Below are 26006 nucleotides of genomic sequence, written 5' to 3'. Positions count from 1 at the left end.
ACCAGCTAGCTACAAAAGGAGAATGGGGATTGTCTCAAATTCCTATTTCCATACTGAGTGTTCATAAACTTTTAAAAAGCTTTGCTAGTAATTTATTTTGCTGCTACAGATGACAGTTCATGGGAATTCGAGCTTTCTTTTTCGTAAGCTAGCTGCCTTTTCTGCAGTGAAATCTTAAGCACAAGATTTGGTGTGGTGTTACAAAGTCTATGCTACAAAACCATATCTTTTCAAATAATGGGACTAGGAGGTAGAAATTCCAGCAAGATTATAGTAGAAGATTAAGACAGAAGATCTGAGTTCTAATCCTGGGCTTTCCATTACTTACTGTGTTTCCTTGAGTAAGTTTTTTAATTCATCAGTGTAAAGTGGGGATAATATATGTCTTATAAAGCAGTTTGGGATCCTGAGATGATAGGTGGGGTAAGTGCAAAGCTATGTGATGAGCATGGATGGTATAAATGTTTAGGTACAGCAGTTTAGCCCTTTGGAGGGAGTTGGTTCTTTGGCAGATATGCAACCTGCAGGTTTAAGAATTGAAGAATGCATAAAAGGAACATTTACAGCAAAAATGTTGAATAACTTAGTGTAAATGTTAAGTGAGTAAACATGACCAACTAAATCAGTCGCTGATTTACCTAAGACAAACATTTATTATCATCATTAATTCTATTGTTTGAATTTTTCCTCTTAAATGACATTTTTACATCTTTTGTATAAAATATGCATATTAATATAAATGTATTTACTTGTAGGTGGCTCTAACCAAGAGAGCTGATCCAGCTGAGTTGAAAACAATATTTTTGAAGGTATGTATAAAGTAAATATTTTTACCCTTTCAGACTAAAATTTTCATATCTTTTGCTCCTTTATTGTAGCATTCAACTCTTGATAGCTTTTTCAACCATTAATCATTCACCGTATTATTACCATGTTAGACTTAAATACAACTATCAAAATTGAACAATGCTCACCAAGAAGTCAAATACATTCGTGAGTGATTATTGTATTGGCTTAGGAAAATATTAGTAGTATCTTGGAAAGAGAGTGTTCAGAAAAAGGGAAGGGAGTTTCAGTACCGTTCCTACACATGGTAATAATGTTGAAGACGTGTAGCCGTTAGACCACTGGGTAACCTGTCTTCTACCCTCCATTCTGTTGCACTTGTGCATCTGCTTCCCTAGAGGTTGTCATAAACAGATAGTTAAGGGTTAGTGTCTCTTTTACCTGTAGAGGGTTAACAAACAGGGACCCAAACACCTGACCAGAGGACCAATCAGGAAACAAGATACTTTCAAATCTAGGTGGAGGGAAGCCTTTGTTTTGTGGGTTTTGGGTTTGTGGGTTGTTCTCTCTGGGTCCTGGATGGGACTAGAGGTGCAACCAGGTTTCTGCCAGTCTCCCTGCTACAGTCTCTTATCTATTCAGAATAATGAGTAAGTAAAAAGGCGGTTATAGTCTTTTAACTTGTTTTTCTTTATTTGCAGATGTGTACTTGCTGGAAGTAGCTTAAATTGTGTTTCTGCTGGAGAAAGCTTCTTTCTATTGTCTAATAGCTATAAAAACCCTGTATATTTACCATCTTGATTAGAGACAATTTTTATGTTTTTCCTTCTTTATTAAAGTTTTCCTCTTTTTTAGAATCCAATTGATTTTTTTGGTTATTTTTTGTAAGACTCCAGGGAAGGGAGTCTGCACTTACCAGGGAATTGGTGGGAGGAGGGAAGAAAAATCTGCTCTCTGCGTTTATCTCTGTATCTCTCTCTGGGGAAGAAAGGAGGGGGAAGGGAAATGGTTCATTCCCCTTTGTTGTGAGACTCAAGGAATCTGGGTCTTGGGGGTCCCCAGGGAAGGTTTTGGGGGGACCAGAGGGTATCAGCCCCTGGAATTCCTGATTGGTGGCAGCGCTACAGAATATAAGCTGGTAATTAAGCTTAGAGGACTTTAGGCTAGTACCCATATCCTGGACGCTAAGGTCCAGAGTTGGGAAAGATACTATGACAGAGGTGCAGGCAGGATCAGCATATGTAGTGATTGCAATACTTGTCAGTTTCATGTTATTTCTTCTTCTGCTGCTGGGCTGCCATGGAAATATTTGCAGGAGCAGTGGAGGCCATAAGGCATTATCTTCTTCCCCTCCAAAATTTCAGAAATGGCATTTGGAATCTTAAAAAAATCCCTTTTTTCCTCACCCTTAAGCAGTGAGATTTAACTGAAAATGGACGTTTCCTAGTTTATAATCCCAAAACGAACAGCATTTCGTTCTGGTATATCTCCATACCCACCACCTCAGGCTTAGGACTTTATTTGCAGAAGTCTTATTAAGGATCAAATTTGCAAGGAGGCTTCATTGTGCATCTGCTTTCACGTGCCTATACTTCTGAAGCATCATCACTTTAATGTATATAGGTGATGGTGCTTAAAAGTGTGCAAATGTAGTAAAACCTCAAAGATACGAACACCAGAGTTACAGACTGACCTGTCAAAGGTACACCATGTGAAATTGGAAGTAACTATCTGGCAGCATCAGAGATGGGGGAAAAGAAAGCAAGTACTGTACTGTGCCTGTATTGCATCTTAAAGGTAGGTGCATCTGGGCTGCCTGTCCCCACCCCTATCCCCACACGCGGGGCACCCACTTACAGCTAGGAAGTGAAGATGCTCAGACTCACAAGCAAAGCTATGAGCCCCCTCTGGCTGGCGGAGCAGGAGCAGCACAGGGGTCTGTGCTGCTTTTCTGTAAGCCATGGGTGTTGTTTCCACCTTCTCCTCTTTCCCCGGCGGGAGTCTGGGGGGCATGTTTTTTACCTACCCACCCTTGCCCAGAGTGGGGGACAAGCTTCCCTGGGCCAGTAAAAGAAGCTGCCTCTGGAACCTGACCTGGAGTTTGAACTGCTGGAGATACAGGCCTGTCTTTTAAAATGTGGCTCTGTCTAAGCCTAATTTAAAGGTAGAGAACGAAATAGTTCATTATGAGAAGTTCTAGCAGCTGATCCAAAGTGACTATTAGAACATAACAAAATTGTTGTAAAAGAACAAATATATGCAAAGCTTAGAAAACTGATCACTAAATTGTGTTGCAGCAGACTTTATGCAACACCTCTGATTGCTTCCTAGTAAAAAGGGGCTCTGAAAAAGGAGTTTGTGAAATACACTGCTACCTTTTTCCTTTAGTCCCTGATCAGGAAAGCACCTGAGCATGAGACCAGTCTCACTGATTTCACTCTGACTTCTCATATGCTTAAAGTTAAGTCTGTGCTGAAGTGTTTTGCTGGATTGTGGTCTTAGGCTGTGATCACCACAATAAGTTTGTTTGTTTTTTTTTTTTTTTACAAAAAATGCCCTAAGGGCTTAATAGTACAGTGGATATAGCAGTATATAGATAGTGCTTCCCTATGGAGAAAAGTAGGAGTGTGTAATGAGCAGGGAGGATATGGATGTGTAGGAAAGTTTCCCTTCCGATCAGTTTAGATGGTCAGAGTGGTAGATGGTACGATGGGGTGATTTCTTGAATCTTACCTTGTTTTGCAAAGGTGTTAAAAGACAAAGATCTAATACCATACTAAATTTTACCCAACCCCATGACCTTCATGAGCTCATTGTAGACTCTTGTGAATTATAACTGAGGGGAGAATGGGGGGATATAGTTGCCCATCTGTGTACTTATGTACCTGAAGCTAGACATTCAGTTACGAAAATTGAGCCATAAAATACTGTCTCAGAACTGTTACCTGTCAGGACAACTGGCCTTATGGGAGGTGTTCTTGTGCTCCTTTGAGGAGCCAGGCCAGAAGGATTCCAATGACTTTTATTGCAAGAGTTATTCCTGTGGGCATTCTGTGCCAAAAAATTAAATATTCTGCGCACAATATTTTAAAATTCCGTAAATTTTATTTGTCAAAATAACACTACATAATCATAATAGTTTCAATTATTTTGGTAATTTATTTCAAAATACCTGTCAGCAAGTATGTCTGTAACAATACAGACACACACAAACGTTCCCCCAGGAGTAGAGAGTTAAAGAAACCTCTATGACAATCCAGGTCCTGTTTCTCTGCCCCTCCACTCCCAGAGCCCAGCCCAGGGGCCAGACACCCACAATCTCCCCTCCCCCCCACCCCAGAGCCCAGCTGTCCCCCCTCCACCGCCCAGATGCCTGCACTCCTTTCCTACCCCCCAGAGATTCAGAGGGAGAAACTGCCTGATGCTTGGTCCCAGACTTGCATGGAGTTTCCTGTGCACCACTCTCTCCTTCCCTCAGGGCATGATGAGAACTGCAGCTGCCAGGAACTCTCTAGCTCCCTCCCTCTCCCCTCAGCAGTGTCTTCTATGTGCAAATTGGGCTTTGCCCCTAGTGGTAGCTAGCAGCACTGCAGCCCGTTTCTGTGGGGGAAAGGAAATTCTGCACACACAATGTTAATTTCTGCAAAATTCTGCATTGCGCAGTGGTGCAGAATTCCACCAGGAGTAAAGAGTGGAGAGAAGAAATGTGGTCCACAGAGAGAAGACTCTCCCTTCTGGAAAATATTAGGCTCAGGTTTTCTCAGAACAATGTGAAAATCTTCTGTTGCATGTTCACAAGCATTATTCCTAACTCTGCCTCTGAAGATTAACTTCATCATGTTGGTTGCCTTCAGCTGTTCGAGGCCAAGAATCTGAGAGGCCACAGAGAAGCATGCTAAGCACAGTAGCAAACTATCTCACCACCTCCCACCTTTCTACTCCTCACCTGCACCTTCCTCCATTAGACTGGAAAGTAAATTAGATAGTTCAGTGGTCTCATGAGTGAAAAATGATGTGAATATTTTGCTCACAATAATGCAGAAAGCGCTACACCAGTCACTGAGATGGGAGAGAGTGGGTACATCACACTGTTATACTGTATTAAGGACAAATTATGGCCACAAATGTTAATTAAAGTACCTCATGTGAATGTAATTTGTGGGACCAATCCAGTTGTCTCTCAAGATTGATGGATCTATATGAATATAATTTAACAGCAATTTTCCCATATTACACTTGAGTTAAAAAAACTTTGCCAAAATAACATACTATAATATTACATACAATGTAGAAATAAATATAGCTATGTGATTAAATGTTTCATATAACCCAGCCTAAATCCTTAGTTGCTGATAATCCATTTTGCCATTTTTAATTAAAAAAAAAAAAGTTCCAGTAAAATGTTTGTAAATCTGTCCTAAAAATGTGGCTGAACTGGTTAATACTTTACAATCTGAAATGTATGGAAGTAAGTAACTGAAAAGCTATTAAGTACTATTGTATTAGATCGAATTCTCTGTGGGTATAATTGCCAAAGTGGAGAAAAGAGATGATTGTGAAGGACCATATTTTTTTCGTGCCTCTGTTCCAAAACCAATAGAATTGATGTTTTTTCTTTTGTTATGATGATTTCCAAGAGTAACTCTACTTTTTGTAGCTGTTCTACCATAACCTCTAAGAGATTAGACCTTAGTCAAAATGAGCAAGTTGACATTTTTCAAGGTCGTTTTCTATATGTAGTGCAGAATACGTGATAGGATTTCAAATATGCGAGTAAATCACAGTGACACGAAATGGGGGGACACTGAAACCCTGTACTGTTTTCTGTTATTGAGTGTCCTAGCAGGGGGGTCAGCCTGGAAGAAAAAATGAAATATAGAAGCATAGACTGGCTGGCTGATTTGTTTCTCAATAACAGTTGTGTTAAAAGTTTTTGAGTCTGGGATTCTTAAGGATTGTTTTCTCGCAAGTGATTACACTGAAATCAATGCATCCGCTAGTTCTTATACAATTGGAAATTCCTTCCAGCATCTCTGCTAGTGAGCTTGCTTTAAAAATAAGTATCTATTGAAATATAAATCCCACAATGCTAACCAGTATAGGTGTGCTGATGTAAGTAAATTAGTCTGTTTTTCGTATGATTTCTTTTTATATATATTTTTTTCTTTTAGACTCTGGGTTTAGTTCAGCATTGCACAGGGAAAGGAAGTATACTGTTGTCAAACTTACACAGGAAGATGATAAATACAGTAATGCCAGGTGACTTTTTTGTGGAGGGGTGGGAGGAAGTAGGCCAGTACAATTAGGGTATGTTTATTATTGCTTTTCTTGTTCTTTTCCTTTCATCACAGGCTGTGTGTGTGTGTGTGTGTGTGTGTGTGTGTGTGTGTGTGTGTGTGTGTAGAGGAGGGGTGGGCGGGCTGTTCATTATTATGAAACAAAATAATTTATTCCAGAATAGTGTCCTCACAGGGGTGTTATACTAAAATAGATAAATTATACTGAAATAGCCATGCTGGTCAATTTCTCTCTGTAGGCAAAACCTAAGATATAACGCCACATAAATAGCTGTGGAAAAATGAGGCCCTTACTGATTTTGATCCTCTTATTTATATTTCCAATCTTTCTGCATAAATCCTATTTAAGTATTCCTGCTGTTGATTCAGTTTTCTCCAGAACAGTCATTATTTCATTAAGACTTACAACTTCTACATGAATAAACCATGAATGAGATTTTAAAAACAAAAGGCAAAATCTTAAATAAGAAAATAAACACTGTTCGTTATGCTAGTAAAATGACTCACTGAAAAAGGAAGAATATTCACAGTACAGTATATGACTTTTTGAGTTTGTTTCCTGATAAACTCAAACTACTTACGGATATGCTTTTATGACATGGATCATGCTAAAGACTTCTTGTCATGTTCTGTTACACTCCGAGGAGGATTTATTTGTGGAAGATGGCTGCAAGGGAAGCACCATAGGTGCAGGCTTTGCCTGAGCATTACTGATTTTACTGCCTTTCTTTCCATTTGTCTGCAAATGCTCTTTGGGGACAGAATTGTTTTAGTACACTCAGTAGTCCAAAGTTTATATGCCAAAATGGTGAGATATTAGTAACTAATGCATATTTCTGTGCCTGGGAAGGTAGAAATGAAATAATGATCTAAGATTTATGCATACCTTTGGACACTGTACAAGGTCACTTTGTTGTTTTTTTTCTCGTACATACCGATCATTTGCATCTTTTTAAACCTTGTTTTGTACCTATAGTACACTCTTAATGTACTTCGTAGCTTTTGCAAATTAAGGAATAAAATAAAAAATAAAGAAGAGCCATTTGCATCTCCTTGGGCCTAGAATACCATATACTATCTCCCTGTTAGGCAAAACACTTAAGCCTTGATTCAGGATATCATCCTTATTTAGGAAGATCATTAAAGCACATACTTAAGTCCAATGGAAGTCAATTTAAACATATGTTTCACAAGTGTCTTCCTGAATCAAGACCTTATTGCAGAATTATATACTATTTCTAAGCTAAATGCATAAGAATTGCTGATATTGTTAGTATTGCTGGGTTTTTTTATATTTTAAGTTGAAAACTGCTTATTGTGCTTTTGACTAATGTATTCCTGTGTCTGTTACTCTCTTCTATCTTCCCTACCCCTTCAGTTGTTTGTTACACTCACTTGTTGCATCTTGTTTTAATGTAGATTGTAAACTCTTCTGAGGCAGGAATTGTTTGTTAGTATGTATATGTGAACACACAAAAAGGAGGCGTCCTTGTGACATCTTAGAGACTAACAAATTTATTTAGGCATAAACTGTCGTGGGCTAGAACCCACTTCATCAGATGCCCAGGGACTCATCGTTTTTTTTGCTGATACAGACTAACACGGCTACCACTGAAACTTGTGCAACACAGTGGCCCCAATCTTGACTTGAGCCAGTGGATGCTGCTGAAATGCCAAAAATATCAATTGTTTAGAGAATAATTCATCTGAGACAAGTATTCTTTTTTTTGTTTTACAGTATGCAAGTGTTGAAAAAAATGGAGAATTTTTCATGTCTCCTAATGACTTTATCACACGATACCTGGGAATAATAGGACCTGGGGTGCCCAATCCAAACACTGTGCAGCTCCTGGGAGGTGTGGTGGATCAGACCAAGGATGGGTATGTCTTCTGTTTTTCTAATTTAATGAGTTTAGAAAGTATATAAACTCTTCTTTTAAGAGAATCTTATCTCACCACTACTCATTCATCTGTATTGTATAGCACTTTGAGAAACTGCTCATGTACCTGACCTAAAACTCCCAATTCATAGAGACAAGCAAGCCTTCAATATCCACCACAGTGTAACAAGCTGAGAGCACTTTCAAAAATTTACCTAGAATGTATCAGCCCAAGCAACAAGTCTACAGCTGGAGTGAAAAACACTGTCTGAATCTCTGCAGTTAAAAGAATCAAACAGTTGTGCTATACTATGTACTGTACTCAATTTTTCATATTGCTAATCACCTTTATATTTACTAAATTATTTTATAAAATTTAATAAACCTCTCTTGCTTTTGTCACTCCTCTTTTCTTTTCCTTTTCCCCTTTATCATGGTGACCAAATAAAATAAAGGGGGAGGGCAGAGGAGGAGAGGAGTTGAGGGGGAGAGAGAGAGAGGTGGTCTGACCAAGGCAAGAGACACCTTTGCTGTTTCTCTACATGGTTCTGAATAATACTAGTGAAAACTTACAAAGCTCTGATCTGTTTTTGCTGTTGCTGAGCAGATCTCTTGAGCAGCAATCAAGGGTTTGGAGCAGCCTGTTGGCAGACTTGGGAAGACAGCATTTATGCAGCTTACACATGATTCACATTTAGAAGGTTGAATTTTCCAACAATCAAGGTTAGCCCTCCCCCCTTTTTTGTTTTGTAATGCAATCATAGCTTCTGCTGTTGATACTTGCCCAGGCAGGTTGCTGCCTCACCCCAGGTGAATAGATTTTTCAAACTCTGCCTTACAGTGTCGTTAAAAGAACTTAAAGTCCTTAAGTCCATAGTTGTGGGTTTAAAAAAATGAAGAACAATGTATGTAGCAGGGAGTAAAATACAAAAATGAAGCATGAATAGAAAATGCATACTCTTTACAGCAAGAGCACATACAACCAAGTGCTTTCATGTTCATTTTTGTGCCCTTTCTCCCGCCCGATTTACCCTCGCAAACCTCCTGTGGTTAGGCACTATGGACCTTGCAGACAAGTTAACGTGATGATTGCTATCTCTGGGAAGGGAATTCTTTAAAAGGTTACATAACTATAATGTGGTGAGGATGGCTTTAAATGGATTATAACTGGAAATGATAAACCCTTTCCAGGCTTCCACCACTCTTCGTTTGGTGTTTTAAGGCTGCTTTTTCTACATTGTGGAGCTTCAGAGCAATTTTGTAACAGGAAGATTGTGAGTATAATACGTAACCTTTATCCTACCTTAGTGGAGGCTGGTGTCACAGATAGCAAAATTACAGCTATAGCCTCTGTTAAATCATCAACAAATTGGGATTTAACAATCCAGTGTGATATTGCCCTTTTGCTACTGGAGTTTTGCATTAATTTTAGTGTGGGTATTTGTGCTTGTGTTTCAGTGGCTACTAATCTAGAGTGGATGGAGTTTCTCTCTGCATCTATTAGCAACAGCCAGTCACTGAAGATTTTCATGCCCTTTGCGTATCTTTGGAGAATCTCTTGAATTTTCTAGTCTTAGTTGTCGTACCACTCTTTGAAAGAATGGAGGAGGCTCAGAAAATGAAAAGAATTTGATACCTCCTTGTAGCTTCCTGTTACAGGATTGTTCTGCCACATGTACCCAGGCATTCATGCATCATTCCGATGATGATTAAAATTCTCTGTGATCTCCAGCCTGAAGCAATCATGTTTTACTTGGCTCACTCTTGCTTTTGGTTCCTGTAGTGAAGTTCTCTAGGACTGGCAACAGGTGGTCTTCTCTTCTGAAATTCAGTCCATCCTGGCATTCTTTCAAAGCCCAGATTTGCAAGCTTGAGGTAAGAATGCCAGGCTGCTCCTGCTTGCTCAGGCATTTGGATGGCTGATGAATGTTCATAGATTCCAAGACCAGAATGGACCATCGAGCATTTACTCTGACCTCCTGTATAACACAGGCCATCTACAAGGAATGTACCTTGCAGGAGGAATTGTGAATTCATTTTGGTGTATTTTTTAATTGCTGTGAAATATGCAAGTGCAGAGGTGTACCAAGGGATGTCACTGATACAGCAGTCCAGGAGTTCTTCATCCTGCCTCCTTTAACATAATGTATTTTTGTCTGCTGTTGTACTTTAAATGCCTGTCTAACAAAATAAGTATTTACTTTTATCTCAGTTATTTTGGACTGCAGTAACTAAATGTGTTCTAGAAATACGGTGGCAGCCATTCCATTGCCTCCAGGTCTCACTCCAGTCTTAAGGAGCATCTGGCCCTCAGGATGACCAAGTGCAGTCACTCTTACCGAGAGAAGGTTCAGTACTGCCATGGTGGATGCTAAGACAGATAGACAAGCAGGACCGTGAAGCAGCTCCTGACTCAGTAGCAGAAACATCTTGGTTGCTAAGGACTTTTTACCCCAGAGTTGGGGAGGTTCTTAGCGTGCCCCTCCACCTGCAACCCTGAGATCTGTGCACAGAGCTTCACACCCTTTTGTGCAGATGGGAAGGCTCAGGTAACTTTGGTGCTGTCCCTTCAACTCTGGATCCTGTGGCTTGTGCTCTGCATCTTGGAACTGGTGTAGGAATGGAGACTGGGTGGACTGGACAGAAGAAATGGACAGGATTCTGGGGGATGCATGTTGTCCCCTGCTTCCCCCAGAATTTAGTTGGAAAAGAGAGTGCAGCCTAAGACTGTATTGTCTTTTTCATGGATCTCCTTAGTTGCAACTATGGACAGACTTCTTGTTATGGAGCTGCACAGCCCAGGAATAAAGGAGTTGAGGGTTACCACAAAGGGTACCGCTGGTGCAACAAAGATCCAAGCTTTCCACAACGACAGCCATGGCCTATTGTGGATCCCCCCTTTTTCATGGGGAGAAAGTCATGTCCTTACATCAGGACAATGTGTCTATGCAAGGGGATCCTGTGAAAGAGTTCTTCCAACTGATCCCTCCTCCTCTTAATGTATAAAATAATTGGACTTGCTTGGATTGGATTAAAAGTCTTTTCCAACAATATCTTGGTATGTACCAAGGGATGTCACTGATACAGCAGTCCAGGAGTTCTTCATCCTGCCTCCTTTAACATAATGTATTTTTGTCTGCTGTTGTACTTTAAATGCCTGTCTAACAAAATAAGTATTTACTTTTATCTCAGTTATTTTGGACTGCAGTAACTAACACACTTCACTGAGAAATACTATGTGCTTTATTTTTAGAAAGGACAAACCATTCAAAAATAACACTTGGAAATTCCAACATTTCCCATTATTTTTGGATATAAATTTATCTCTAATGCACCAATTTACACTGTACTTAGTTTACTTAGGTTGGAGCATAAAATAATAGATGTAGCTTCAATTTGTTTCTCATTATTTTATCATACTTAAATTGCTGATACAGTAAGACATATGCATTGATTACTTAAGAAACCTCTTCATCATTGCATTTGTATGTATTATTACAGTAGGTAATGGCTTTTCCTTTCCATGATTGCATGTGGACTTTTCTGACAGAAAGCGTTACAGCTGCTTGGGATTCTGATTCTACGCTATGACCACCAATATAAAATCTTGGATAAATAGGTAGATAGGGAGGCAGTAAATAGTGGTCTTGATGAACCAAACCTAGTGGGTGGATTTAGTTTGTAACTACTGTGTATGAGTGTTAATATTCAGGATTTCATTCTTTCCTGAATAAGTTATACAAACAGAATTGCCAGTGTTAATAGGGGTAGGGTGTTTGGAGACAGATTTTAACCAGTTAAATAAGATATCTGCATGCTTGACTTACAATTTGTAAGCATTTTAGTACTGGACTATTAGGATTTTCTCTATGTGGATTTTCATGTTATAAATGAATACCTATTTATGCAGGTAAAATAACTTAAGTAGTGTATTGAAGTTCATGTTAATATCTGCTGTTTAATGACACCTAATGATATTCAGTGAAGGGTTATGCTAAACCAGAAAGAAAATGTGTTACCCAGGCAACTGGCCTTGTGCAGTATAGAGCTTTAAGCATATGGCTATGTAGTACGCATTATTTCAGCATCTTTAAGCATTAAGAACCACGTGTAATTGACTGAAAAAAATTACTGCTCAGTTACTGTATTGTATGGTCATAATAGAACTAAATGAATACGTCATGGTTGTTAGAGTAGATCTGTTGGGAATCACTAGTAGGCTAGTCTGCTTAAGGAGCAAAAATACAATAAGAAGAAAATAGCTGGTTTAATTAACATATAAAAATTGGGTTAATTTGAATTCAGCTGGCACAGCAGATATTAATGTCTCTTCTGTAATAGCTAGCTAGAACATCACATTGGTATACTTTAAATCTTCTCATAACCATGTATAATTGTTTTTTTAAAATGCATGTAGGTTATTTTAATAATCTATCTCAGACTTATTAGGGTTTTTTATTACTTGAAAGTACTGACAGTGTGTTCCAGATTACAAACAAACAAACAAAACAACTCCTGCTGCATCCTTCAATGCAGGGGTAGGCAACCTATGGCACATGTGCCATAAACGTCACACAAGCTGATTTTCAGTGGCACATTCACTGCATGGGTCCTGGCCACTGGTCCGGGGGGCTTTACATTTAATTTAATTTTAAAATGAAGCTTCATTTTAAAAACCTTATTTACTTTACATACAACAATTGTTTAGTTATATATTATTAGACTTATAGAAAGAGACCTTCTAAAAACGTTAAAATGTATTACTGACACGTGAAACCTTAAATTAGAATGAATAAATGAAAACTCGGCACACCGTTTCTGAAAGGTTGCCAACTCCTGCTTTAATGCCTGGAATTTTATTAATCCTAGTCTGGTACACAGAAATTGTGCACAATGTGCTATTTCCTTATGGTTTGTCAGGTTCTGTAACTGCCATACCCTTAGTAGAATTGCATGCTTTATATATATAAACCAGTCCAACATGACGTTTGGCTGTTATCTTCACTGCCTTCTGTATGGAATAATATTGGGCTTGTTTCACTATTTAAGGATGTAAAGTAGCTGCATGTCAGTTGCCAAATTCCAGCATTACTGCTTCAGGCTGAGGTTTTCTGTAGAATTCATGGATATTTTTCTTTCTAGTATGGGTAGTGAGTTTTCTAAACAGATCTACTCCAACCCTGCTTGCACCATTGATGCCAGCCTCAAACCTGTTTGTCTGGTTTTCTTTTACAATCATTTTCAACTCTTTTTCATGCCTTCCCCACTCTCATCTCCAAGATGCTGCTTTCTCTCATTGAAATCCCCTTTAAAGAATTGCTTCTTTTGCAATGTCATCAAGAAGTGAGTCAACTGCAATATAAGTAATGATTAAAGAAAAATCTAATATTCCTTCTTCTGGGCTTTTACTGCATTCGGTCTACTCTGTCCATCCTGCTTAGGCTGTTTGCTCTTGGGACAGGAGCTATTTTCATTTTGTCTTGTCAACACCTAACAAATAATAATGGGTAATAATTTAAGTTCTATGTATTTTGCTTAGATTGTAAACAATAAATACAAGAGTAATACACCTCTTTATTACTTTGGGTTTGAAGAACTAAACTCTTGGTTAAGTTTTAAGAGTAAATATTGCCATACTGGATCAAATCAATGGATCATAGAATATCAGGGTTGGAAGGGACCTCAGGCTGTCATATAGTCCCACCCCCTGGTCAAAGCAGGACCAATCCCCAGACAGATTTTTGCCCCAGATCCCTAAGTGGCCCCCGCATGGATTGAACTCGCAACTTTGGGTTTAGCAGGCCAATGCTCAGACCACTGAGCTATCCGTCTCCCATTTGATTCATTAGCTTTTCTCTGACAATGGGTGCTTTCAAGGAAGTTTGAAGAAATTGCATCTCCCACAATCTAAAGAAGATGTTGAGCCCCCATTTTGTCCATCAGGTACAACTCAGAGAAATCTGAACCCACCAGACTCTTGTCAGATATGCCAGAGGAAGAATAGGAGATTTTCATACACCTAATTCTTTATTACTGCGTATGAATTGAGTGGAGGAAAGATACTTCTGCTTGCATCTCAGCACTTTGAATACACTGTAGAACCTGACTATACTAGTGAACTTGTATAAACAGCTCTCTTGGCACTTACCTGTGGTTTGATAGGTGACCCAGGCTACTATTTGAAGAATTGTGGCATTATGTGCAATACACAAGGGCTGCAGTGGGTGACTAGTACACTAGTGACTATGTTACTAGCATACAGATAACACATTTTGCTTATTCCCCTTTGAAATGATTGACAGCACTGAGGTCTTAAAGGGTGAGCTTTTGAAAAGTTAAAGGGACCCATGCTCCTGCGTTGCTTTGGTGGGATTTTCAAAAGCACCTGGTTAGTTTGGTAATATTACACTGTGCTGTGAATTGCTAGTGAAAAAGGATTTTGTTCTCTCACCAGCGTTATTTCTATCCACTGGTGTAACAGCATGTTGTAACAGCATCTCCTACTAATAAATTTTGCAACATGTAGCATTGAGAATATCTTGTACCATTCTTGAGTCAACACTTTAGTTGTGTTTAGCCTTGCATAGTTTGTATTTAAATTGTAGTTGTATTTCCTATGTGTAATTTGTTTCACACCTTTTTATTTGTCTTATTCGCAGGCTTATATCCTTTCAAGAATTTGTGGCATTTGAATCAGTCCTGTGCGCTCCAGATGCATTGTTCATGGTGGCCTTTCAACTGTTTGACAAAACAGGCGAAGGAGAAGTTACTTTTGGTAAGACTTATTTTCTAGCTTTGAAATATACAGAGTTAAAGGGGCATGGTCAACTTAAATTCAGACTTTTCCTGAAAATATTTTATCAGGTATCGTTATATGAAACACCTACAGTGTTTATAACTGAAAGCTATTAGAACAAAGACATTTGTTGTGTTTTTTTCAGTTTACGTTGTGCACTTGTCTTCACTTTGTGTACAATCCTTTCCACTGTTTCCTCTGTAGAGTCAGTCACTTTCTTCCTTCGCTTGTGTGGATCTTTCACATAGCACCGGTGTGGGAGTTGGGGGGTGCACAATGATTGTAAAACCACACAAAGAAAAAACAACTGCAGGAGGACTTGAGGAGATGCATGGCTCAAAGTTACTTTGAATAGGTTTTTTTTGTTTAAATTAGCTTGATTTCAAGTTGGTTTCCTTTGTTTTAATTTTTAAAAATTTCACTGGTGAGATTTTTCTATAATAAACCCGATACTACCCCCACTGAAAATCTGGTCTGTTCTTTGGAAGGGAGGGGTTTGCACTCACAACTCCATAAGAAACACGTGTCACATTACACTATGGTCACTGGGGTTATTTACTTTTAGCAACCAATAGACAGCTTTTGACATCTGTAGAACTAATTGCCACCTGCCTAGGTGGATGTTACCATTCTGTTTGGAAGAAAAATACACAAATAGCAGCTGTGAAGAATCTTAGTGGGCTGCACTTCAGAAAATTTTTCTATTTTGTTTTTTAAAAATTGCTACTTACAGAGTTTTATGTTACCATATACACTCAATTATCAATATGTCTTTGTTCTTAGTAGTATCAGTGAGTAAACAATTTGAGACAAAAGGACAATCTGGTGAATGCCAGTGGTTCTTTGTCTGTTCTGAACTGAGTGCATGGTGACACCCTTAGTGCAAGCACCCTTTGTTTTATATTAATATTTACCCACAGATGCATCCATCCTTCCCTTTCCATTTAAAATGGGAAGATCTGCTATTGCCGTTGTTGAGGCAAATGTTTTTTAAAAAGCCACATTCGATCTTGTAGTCAGTGGAGCCAAACCATAGACATGTTTTGGTTTATAGGTGTTTTGGTTGTCTAAGTTTATTAGACATCTAGTTTTCTGTGTGAAATATTACTTGTTTTAGCAGCTGCAAAGTGCTCAGAGCTTAGAATGGGCACTAAAAATGTTGAAATACATCAAATGAATAATAAAAGTTCTACTGTCTTTAATCTCAGTGAAGGAAATATTTTATGCCTAATATGTAATCTGTGTGTATGTGTTGAGAGAGAGAGAGAGAGAGAGAGAGAGATTTGATCATGCGTTTTCCACTTTAGACATATATTACAGAATATCTCTGTCTATAGTGAAATCGATTAGTTCTTTGATTTTTTTGAAACAAAGGCTTATTGAATGCCTGTGATCCTACAGGTTGTTGCCTCTTTCAGAGCTCCATGTGCTTGTAACATTAGTGAATGATATCAAAACTAAAATTCTTTCCTCTACACTCAGATGCTGAATCAGTTTAGTTCCACTTTTTAACACTGAATTCTTATTGGTTTATTTATCCTGACTACGGACGTTTCCTTAGGGTTTATGTTTAGTTTTTACACAGCATATGAGTCTGTACAGTATGGAATTTCAAAAGATAAAAGTGCTTCCATTCAAATAAATAGAAAGTAGTTATCTGATAACTTTTTTTTAATGAATCAGAGGGTAGGTTGAATAGAACAAAGCCCAAGCTTTGCATAAAATGTGGAAATGTAACTGTAGGATTCTTTTTTAAAAGTTAAAAATATTGACCTGTTGTATTTCTCAATGATGTGCGTTATTGTAGGTTGTAGATTCTCCAACTCCAAGGGAAAGTATTGAACTCATGATAAGAGACTTAATGGCTCATGGTAAGAAAAGAGCTTGCAAAGGGGTGGGTCAATTTCAAACTCAAGGATTGATCAGCTTGAAATTTTTCACTACTGACATGCCTTTTGTATGAAGATGCCTCTATGCCAGAGGTGGGCAAACTGCAGCCCGCGGGCTGCATCTAGTACTTCAGACCTTTTTAAACTGGCCCTCGAGCTCCTGCTGGGGAGTGGGGTTGGGGTCTTGCCCCACTCTGTGTGTGCTTTGGCTCTGTGTGGCTTCCGGAAGTCACAGCAAGTCCCCACTCCAGTGCACACTGCCCCCGCCCCAAGTGCCGACTCTGCAGCTCCCATTGGCTGGGAATCACAGCCAATGGGAGCTGCAGGGGTGGCACCTGTGGACAGGGCAATGTGCAGAGCCGCCTGGCCGGTGCTGCGCCTCTGTGTAGGAGCTGGAGGGGGGACGTGGCACTGCTTTGGGAGTTGCTTGATGTACGTGTCGCCAGAGCCTGCACTCTTGGCCCCCCTCCCGCATTGCAACCCCTTGCCCTCGCCCTGATCACCCTCCTGCCCTCTGAACCCCTTGGTCCCAGCCAGGAACACACTTCTGCACCCCAGACCTCTCATTACCGGCCCCACACCAGAGTCTACATCTTCAGCTGGAGCCCTCACACCCACTGCTCCCCAACCCCTTGTCCCAGCCTGGAGCCCCCTCCCGCACCCTGAACTCCTCATTTCTGGCCCCACCTCAGAGCCTGTAACCCAAGCTGGAGCCCTCACCCCCTCCTGCACCCCAGCCCCCAAATTCATGAGCATTCACGGCCTGCCATACAATTTCCATATCCAGATGTGGCCCTCAGTCCAAAAAGTTTGCCCACCCCTGCTATATGCCAAACTTTGTCTTCTGGCAGTTCTTAAAAGGACTCTCTCAAGGTTGGAAGGCTCTGAAATTAACATTTAGAAGAGGAGAGGATACATAACGCTTTGGGATGTTCTCCTCTAAAACAAATCGTGAGATGTGGGAGGGTGAAGTGAATGCTGCATGCACAGCACTGGATATAAGACCTTCAGGTAAGGAAAGAAATTTAATTTCTGGTTTTCATCGCAAAGATGTAAGGAGAAAGTGAGAGTTTTTTCTTTTAAATTAGTAAAGTGTTGATCTTTAAAAGTTTATTTATTTCGCTGCTGTATTATAACTTTGCCACTCAGTGGTTGGATCTTGCACCATTAACGTTAATTACGAGTTTTTTACATTGGTTGATTTGAATGGGAGCAAGATCAATCCCTTGAGTCAGCATTGGAGGTTTTGAACAATGTGTTTGTGTATTGTTCAGTTGTAGGGGAGCAGAAGGAATTGATCTCTACAGGATTGCTGATAAATATAGTATCTCAATGACTGGTAGTTAGTTTGATGTTGCTAGGAAATTACAGTTAATCTATACCGCTGAAAAGTAATCTCACCAGATCTAGATGAGTTATTGTTTGGATATCTAGTAGGGAGACTATGAATATTCTAGTTTATAGTCAGTATAATTTAGGGTTTTCCAATGGGTAATTGTGTTTTCTGCTAAATAGAATACCCCATGCATGTCACCCAACTCTGGCATTTTCACAGACACATTGATCTTGAAACTGATAAAGTTTGTACTTGCTTTTCAATTGCTTGTTTAGTCTCAATGTTATATGCCTGGATATTGGTACACTGTTCTGGGGTTGTTCTGGGTGCTGTAGCAATGCAAAGTATTAAAAAACAAACAAACGAACAAATAAAAAACCTTAATGTATCATTGGAAAAATAAAAGTTTTTTAGCCATCAGATAAAATTTCTTTCCTTCTCAGTTTAGGCATATAATTGAAAACTGCTTTACACTTCAATTTTTAAGTATATAAAAGGGCCTTCATGTTCAGCTTTTATTGTGTCTGATAAATTCCCAGGAAATGTTAGTGTTTTTAGTATAAAAATTTAAAAAATGGGTGAAAGTTCAAGACACAAAATTAACTGGAAAGTTTTCTAGGTAAATATAGAGGTTAATATTGGGGTATGGGAGTAAAGAAATAAAGCAACTAATAGAGAAAAGAAGAAGTATTGAAGGTAATAACAGTTTACTGCTGTGTTTTTTTTAATGGACTGTACATTAATGTACATACATGTGTACAGGCCTGAGTATGTGAGTGTATCTTCCACTACATTGTCTTACTTTTTAACAGACAGCCTCACACTTATACTAACTTATCATTAAAATAAACATCTCTCTAATGTAATATATTGCATTTCTTAACATAATCTGTATTTTTGTGAATTTGAGTGGTCAAAAATTTGGGTGAAAATCAGTAAAAACCAAACAATAGTTTTTATAAAGTCTTGAAACTTTTCAGTAAAAATCAATAAAAACTGAAAACAAAAGGCCTTTAAGTTGATGATAATAATGTAACTTAAATAGGTCTCTCTGACAGAGGTAACCAAGTATAATTGGTTTTAAAGAAGAAGAGTTTGCTTGCATGCAGTATGATACAAAAAGGTATTGTTTTTAATTTGTCATTTCTAGAGGCTGCAGTTGTGGAATGGGAAGTAACATTTTTTGGCTCTTGGATGATTGAGACTGTATCTGGCCATTGCATACTTTTTAGATTTATCTGCTGCTGATGTGTCAAAGCTTCAGCAGTTTGCAAGGAGTTAAAACTCTCAGCAGGAAAGTGGAAGGAAGTTTAGTTGGCTTTTAAATTTGAGGCAAAGAGCAAACCGTTGCTGCTTACTGTTGAGTGTTGACAGGCACATAAAAGCTGATAATGTAAGTCCAGGGGTTTAAGAGACTTAGCAGTGTTGCTTTTTTGTTGTATTACAGTATTTTAATGCCTCATTAAAGAGTCAGAGCTCTTTGAAATTCTATACTATTAGTTTTTTTTTTTTTTTGACATTTAGAAGTTTGGGTAAAAATGTCAAAATTTAAAAATTAAGTCCATTTGATAACCTCCGTGTTTGATTACGAATGGGTGAATGAAAGAGCCTTGTGTGTTGTTATAACAAAACTTATAACTTGTATTGTCCTTATCAAACATCAGTCCTTGTAACATCTGTGAGAAGGCAGGTAACAGTTACAAACATTTTGCACTTGGGGAAACAGATAAAAAGATGGTATGTGATTTGCCCAAGTCCGCACATCCAGTCAGTGGCAAAGCTGGGTGTAGAGTTTAGAACAGTGGTTCTCAACCTGGGGGCATTTGTGGTCCAATCAGCACACAGCTGTGGCCCATGTGGCATCCTCGGGGCCATACAGGTAGTATGTACATTGTGTGAATGTGACCCACATAACACACACAGAGCTGGATGTTTGGCCCACAGTGGTAAATAGATTGAGAACCATTGGTTTAGAAGTTGCTGTTTTCCTAAGTCCAGGCTTTAATTACTAGACTAGATCTTCTGTCCCCTCTCTAAAGTGCAGGAATGGTCTTCATGAGTTTCAGTATAGGCTTCTGAAAGTTTTACACTTCAAAAAAGCCATATAAGCACTGAAAAACATTTTTCTATGAAGCAAGATTTTATTGCAATTGTATCTTAAGCCATGTAGTAGAATTAATACTTTTAATCATAATTTCATATACAACATGACAGATATTAGAATGAAATCATTATCTCTTCAATCTAGAGACTATATATCTGCCTTCATGCGATGATAAAGCCAAAGCATATTATGTTAAAATGTATTGAACACTATGTAAAAATTAAATCTCATTGATTTTTATGGGCCTATTCAAATAAAACAATGATGCCCAACCTTATTACACAGGAGGACCACATATGATGGGGGCCAAACAGATTCTGTATATTTTAATAAGATTTAAGGTCACCTGTATTTATTTATATTGTAAGTTCAGCTTGTTTCATATGTATTTAGATAGGGTGTTTTTATGTACAGTATTGTCTGTTGACACACTTGTGTAAGCTAAAATGATGTAAACATGACGACAAAATGCTAATGAATCAGCTGTTAGTATGTTGTGTTGAAACAGGCCGCAGATGTTATGAAATCTTCTGGTGGACCATAGATTGGGCACCCTTGATATAAACAAATGCCAAGGGGTGGGGGGTGGGGGCATCTAATAGAATATTCCAGTGAAGTTAAATTATCTTGTGTATATGAAGCTTATAGACTCATAGGTCAGAAGGGACCAATATGATCATCTAGTCTGACCTCCTGCACAAGGCAGGCCACAGAACCCCACCCATCCAATTTTATAACAACCCCTAACCCAGGACCGAGTTATTGAAATCCTCAAAATTGGTTTGAAGACCTCAAGCTGCAGAGAATCCACCAGCAAGCGACCCGTGCCCCACGCTGTATATGAAGCTTTTTAATACATCTTGGGAAAAAATATTTAGCATCTTGGGTGAAATTCTTACCTGATTTGGAATCATTGAGAGTTTTACCATTGCTTCAGTGTGACCAGGATTTTGCTTATTGCTTGCTACTTGTCAAACAAAATTTGATAAATTGGATGGTTTGCTTGTAAACGCTCAAAAGATGAAATCCTCACTCAAAGGAGCTGTGCTGAAATGTAGGGGAGACTGCATGCACAGTTGTCATAAACAGATAGCTAAGGGTTAATGTCTCTTTCACCTGAAAAAAAAAAGTAACCTAAAGCACCTGACCAGAGGACCAATCAGGAAACAGGATTTTTTCAACTCTGGGTGGAGGGAAGTTTGTGTGTGAGTCCTTTCTTCTTGTCTTCTGCCTGACTCTCTCTCAGCTATGAGAAGGATTTTTCTATTTCCTGCTTTCTAATCTTCTGTTTCCAAGTTGTGAGTACAAAGTTGGTTTGTTGTTTTGTATTTACATGTCTATAGTTGCTGGAGTGCTTTAAATTGTATTCTTTTTGAATAAGGCTGTTTATTCATATTTCTTTTAAGCAATTGACCCTGTATTTGTCACCTTAATACAGAGAGACCATTTTTATGTATTTTTCTTTCTTTTTATATAAAGCTTTCTTTTAAGACCTGTTGAAGTTTTTCTTTAGTGGGGAACTCTAGGGAATTGAGTCTGCAGCTCACCAGGGAATTGGTGGGAGGAAGAAGTCAGGGGGAAATCTGTGTCTGTTAGATTTACTAGCCTGATTTTGCATTCCCTCTGGGTGAAGAGGGAAGTGCTTGTGTTTCCCGGCTGGAAACGGGGGAGGGTGGAATCCCTCTGCTTAGATTCACGGAGGTTGCTTCTGTGTATCTCTCCAGGAACACCTGGAGGGGGGAAGGGAAAAGGTTTATTTCCCTTTCTTGTGAGACTCAAGGGATTTGGGTCTTGGGGTCCCCAGGGAAGGTTTTTGTGGGGGCCAGAGTGCCCCAAAACACTCTAATTTTTTGGGTGGTGGCAGCTTTACCAGGTCCAAGCAGGTAACTAAGCTTGGAGGTTTTCATGCTAACCCCCATATTTTGGATGCTAAGGTCCAAATCTGGGACTAGGTTATGATATGGTGGTAGCGGTGGGATAGATAGATAGAATCCAGAAGCCAGTAGGAATATTATATTTTTCTTTTCTCGGCTAGGGGCTTTTAAGCAGAGAGAAACAGTTTGGGTTTAAAGGGAACCAGAGAGAATTTTTTTTTTCTGCTCTCTCTGGCAGTTGTGGCTTGCATATTAAGCAAGAAACCATTAAGGCGCTATTAAGGGTCTTTTGTGACAATAGCACTCCCATTGAGAGTCATTACCAGCACTATACACATGCAAATGAAGTGGTTTTTCTGGTTTACTTTACATTGAAAAGACTAGCTAAAGGAAGAAAGGGAAAAAGGCACTGTTGCTAGGCAGACCCCAGGAGGCAACAGAGCCTGCAGTTCAGAAGATAAACACCGGAGGGCACCCCAACACACAAAAACAGAAACCATGCCTACCAAGACAAAAATGGTGGCCGAAGAACAAATCAAAGAAGCTGAACACAGGCGAGAACTGGAAAAAAGACTACAAGAGATGGAGCTAAGAGAAAGAGAGGCAGCCTACAAAAGAGAGCAACCAGCCAAAGATGCAGACCACCAAAAACAGCTGGATCTCCAGAGGGAAGCCCACCGACAGGCCATGGAATTAGAAAAGGCTAAGCAAAACACAGCCAACCCTAACAACCCTGCGCCAATGATTGTTCCACAACACAGGAAATTTCCCACCTACAAGGCAGGTGATGACACCGAGGCCGCCTTGGAAAATTTTAAAAGAGCCTGTCTTGGGTACCGCATCCCTGAAGACCAGTACATGGTAGAATTGAGGCCACAGCTCAGTGGACCTTTAGCAGAGGTGGCAGCTACAATGCCTAAGGAGAACATGAACGACTATAAACTTTTTCAAACCAAGGCCAGATACAGAATGGGGATCACCCCAAATCATGCCCGTCGGCGTTTCAGAACCCAAAAGTGGAAACCAAATGTGTCATTTCCCAAACATGCCTACTACGTTGGGAAAAATTATGAGGCCTGGATATCAGGACACAATGTTAAAACCTTGAAAGAACTGCACCTCCTCATACAAATGGAGTAGTTCTTGAATGGTGTTCCTGAGGACATCACACGGTACATACAAGATGGAAAACCCAAAAAACTCGCTGAGGCGGGGGAGATTGGAGCCAGATGGATGGAAGTGGCAGAAAGCAAGAAAGCTACGGTCAAGGGGAACGAATACCCCAGGGGGCACACCGACCATAAACCCTACAACCGAGGACAGCCAAAGACCCCACATACAACCCAAGTAAAGCCACAGACGCCCCATTCTTCCACCTCACCAGTCTCCAGTAACTCACCTCGGCCCAGTGATCCATCAGATGGCAGATGCTTTAAGTGTAATGAACTGGGACATATCAAGGCCAACTGTCCAAAGAATGCCATCCGAGTGCAGTTCATTACACCACCATCACCCAAAAGATCCCCAGGCCCGGATGCCTCTCAAATACCCTTGGAGCGGAGGAAAAATTTGAGAGTGGGCGGAAAGAAGGTTACTGCATGGAGAGACACGGGGGCACAAGTGTCAGCTATCCACCAATCCTTCGTAGACCCCAAATTCATCAACCCGAAGGCCCAAGTGACAATTTATCCCTTCATGTCACAAGCTGTAGACTTGCCTACAGCTGAACTGCCTGTCCAGTACAAAGGCTGGTCAGGAATGTGGACTTTTGCAGTCTATGACAATTATCCTATCTCCATGCTACTGGGGGAAGACTTGGCCAAGCGAGTGGAAATGGTTACACGTAGCCAAACCAGGCAAGCTCCCAGACCCATTCCTGTTCCTGAGCCGTCCACAGACGCCCCGTCTGTGTTACCAGAGACCCAGACAGAGGTAGTGGACCCGGATTCCATGCCTACCACTGAAACAGCCACAGCACCTCCAGTCCCAGGCCCGGAACTGGAACAGCAACCAGCACCAGCAATTGCAACCACATCTTCTAACTCAACGCCAGAGGGCACCAGCAAGCCAGAACTGGCAGAAGCGACATACAGCCATACCCAAAAGGCTCAGCCTGAGCCGGAAATACCCTCAGGTGCACCAGCGGAGAGCAGTTCACCAGCAACGGAAACAACCCCATCACCTACATCGCTTCCAGAGGGACCAAGCCCAAGTCCACAGTCTGAGGAAGAACTGGTGACCCCAGCCTCAAGGGAACAGTTCCAGACTGAGCAGGAAGCAGATGACAGCCTTCAGAAAGCTTGGGCGGCGGCACGGAGCACCCCACTGCCTCTCAGCTCTTCTAATCGATCCCGGTTTGTTATAGACCAAGGACTTTTATACAAGAAGATTCTTTCTGGTGGACACCGGGAAGAATGGCAGCCGCAAAAACAGTTGGTGGTTCCAACTAAGTACCGGGGGAAGCTTTTAAGCTTAGCCCATGATCATCCCAGTGGCCATGCTGGGGTGAACAGAACCAAGGACCGGTTGGGAAAGTCCTTCCACTGGAAGGGGATGGGCAAGGACGTTGCCAAGTATGTCCGGTCTTGTAAGGTATGCCAAAGAGTGGAAAAGCCTCAAGACCAGGTCAAGGCCCCTCTCCAGCCACTCCCCATAATTGAGGTCCCATTTCAGCAAGTAGCTGTGGATATTCTGGGTCCTTTCCCAAAAAAGACGCCCAGAGAAAAACCCCCATATTTTGGACGCTAAGGTCCAAATCTGGGACTAGGTTATGATAACAGTGTTCTTTACCTATGATGTAGAGTCAATCCCTGCTTTAAGACCAACAGTTAAAATCAGTAACGCTAGAAAACAAGAATGCAAAGAGTGTACATTTCTGTGGGCTTAGTTGAATGCTATTAACTAAATAAAATGATAGAGCAGTATGCAGAAGAATTATGATAGTGTCAATATATTGTTGTTTTTTTATAATACTATAGTTTCCCTTCAGATAAAGCATTTGTATTATTTTATCCAAGTAGGCTAACTATAATAAAGTTATTATGCCTAAAGTCAGAGCTTTGGAATAGTCAGCTACACTGAGAGATCTTAAATTTGTTATAGGTATTACTAGTGCATTTATGTATAAAATAGAAATAAACAGGTGACAGAATTAAAGTTTGATAAATAGAACTGCTTGAAAATTTTCCAGAAAATTTTCCAGTTTTTCTATCAGAAAATGCCGGGTTGTTGAAATCAAGCCTTTTTACAAGAATGCATCAATTTCAGAAAAAAACAAAACAAAACACATTTGGTTTCAACATTTTCAGAAATGAATGTGTCGATTTTTTGTCTTGAGACAACTTTTTGTTGTGAAATGTGTTTGATTTAACATTATAAAAAATTAACGTAAAAATTGAAGGATTTCAGTTGATCCAAAACAATATTAAATTCTTGATTTCATTCTGATTTTGTTTCAAAACTACAAAATTTCCTGTGAAACAGAAATTCTAGTTCCCATACAGCTCTGCTGATAAACAGTTTATGGTATTAGTGATCATGGATACAGTAAAATTCTTTTTATAGTGTGAAAAAAAACAAGTCCTGTATGTTTCAATTTGATGGAGATTTCAAATGGATATTAAGATGTTTTGTGGAAAAATTGAGTTGATTGTAAGATAGTTGCACAGTATCGGTTTAAAAATAAAACCCCTTTCCTCTCAGAACTAGAGGTGGGGAAATTGGGGGGAAGAACCTGAAATTGTTAGGTGCATGTAACTGCAGAATTGAATAACTCATTCCAAGCCTTTGTCTCAAGGTGCAGTCAATATATATGTATAGTCTGTAGTTATAGTGGGACGCATCTTCTGTTACTAATTATGGCAGTGCAAGGAACATGTTAATTTTTTATACAGGTTACCAAACAGCACTTCTGCACATTTATCTGCCCTAGGGCTTGTGTACACATAAGCATTCTCATTGTACACAACTCTTCACAAATATTTAACTATTTCTGCAACTATTGTGTACCGATTCAGAGTACCTTTTGTATGGTGCTGTTTTGAT

The 26006-nt window shown here is 39.7% G+C and overlaps 1 protein-coding gene across 3 annotated transcripts in view; it reads left to right on the top strand.

The window, feature by feature from the left end:
• The window catches only part of SLC25A13 (solute carrier family 25 member 13), a 141650-nt gene that overhangs the window by 36397 nt on the left and 79247 nt on the right, over positions 1-26006 (top strand). For 2 of the 3 annotated variants that reach the window (XM_050941710.1, XM_050941712.1), the window contains exons 2-4: positions 756-809; positions 7822-7964; positions 14623-14738. In XM_050941710.1, the coding sequence (XP_050797667.1) occupies positions 756-809; positions 7822-7964; positions 14623-14738 (313 nt within the window). The remainder of the gene's footprint in view (positions 1-755; positions 810-7821; positions 7965-14622; positions 14739-26006) is intronic. The other variant, XM_050941711.1, reaches the window with a different exon arrangement.

The sequence above is a fragment of the Gopherus flavomarginatus genome, chromosome 2 (genome assembly GCF_025201925.1).
Source record: "Gopherus flavomarginatus isolate rGopFla2 chromosome 2, rGopFla2.mat.asm, whole genome shotgun sequence".
Lineage (NCBI taxonomy): Eukaryota > Metazoa > Chordata > Testudines > Testudinidae > Gopherus > Gopherus flavomarginatus.
This window is presented reverse-complemented; position numbering and strand designations above follow the sequence as displayed.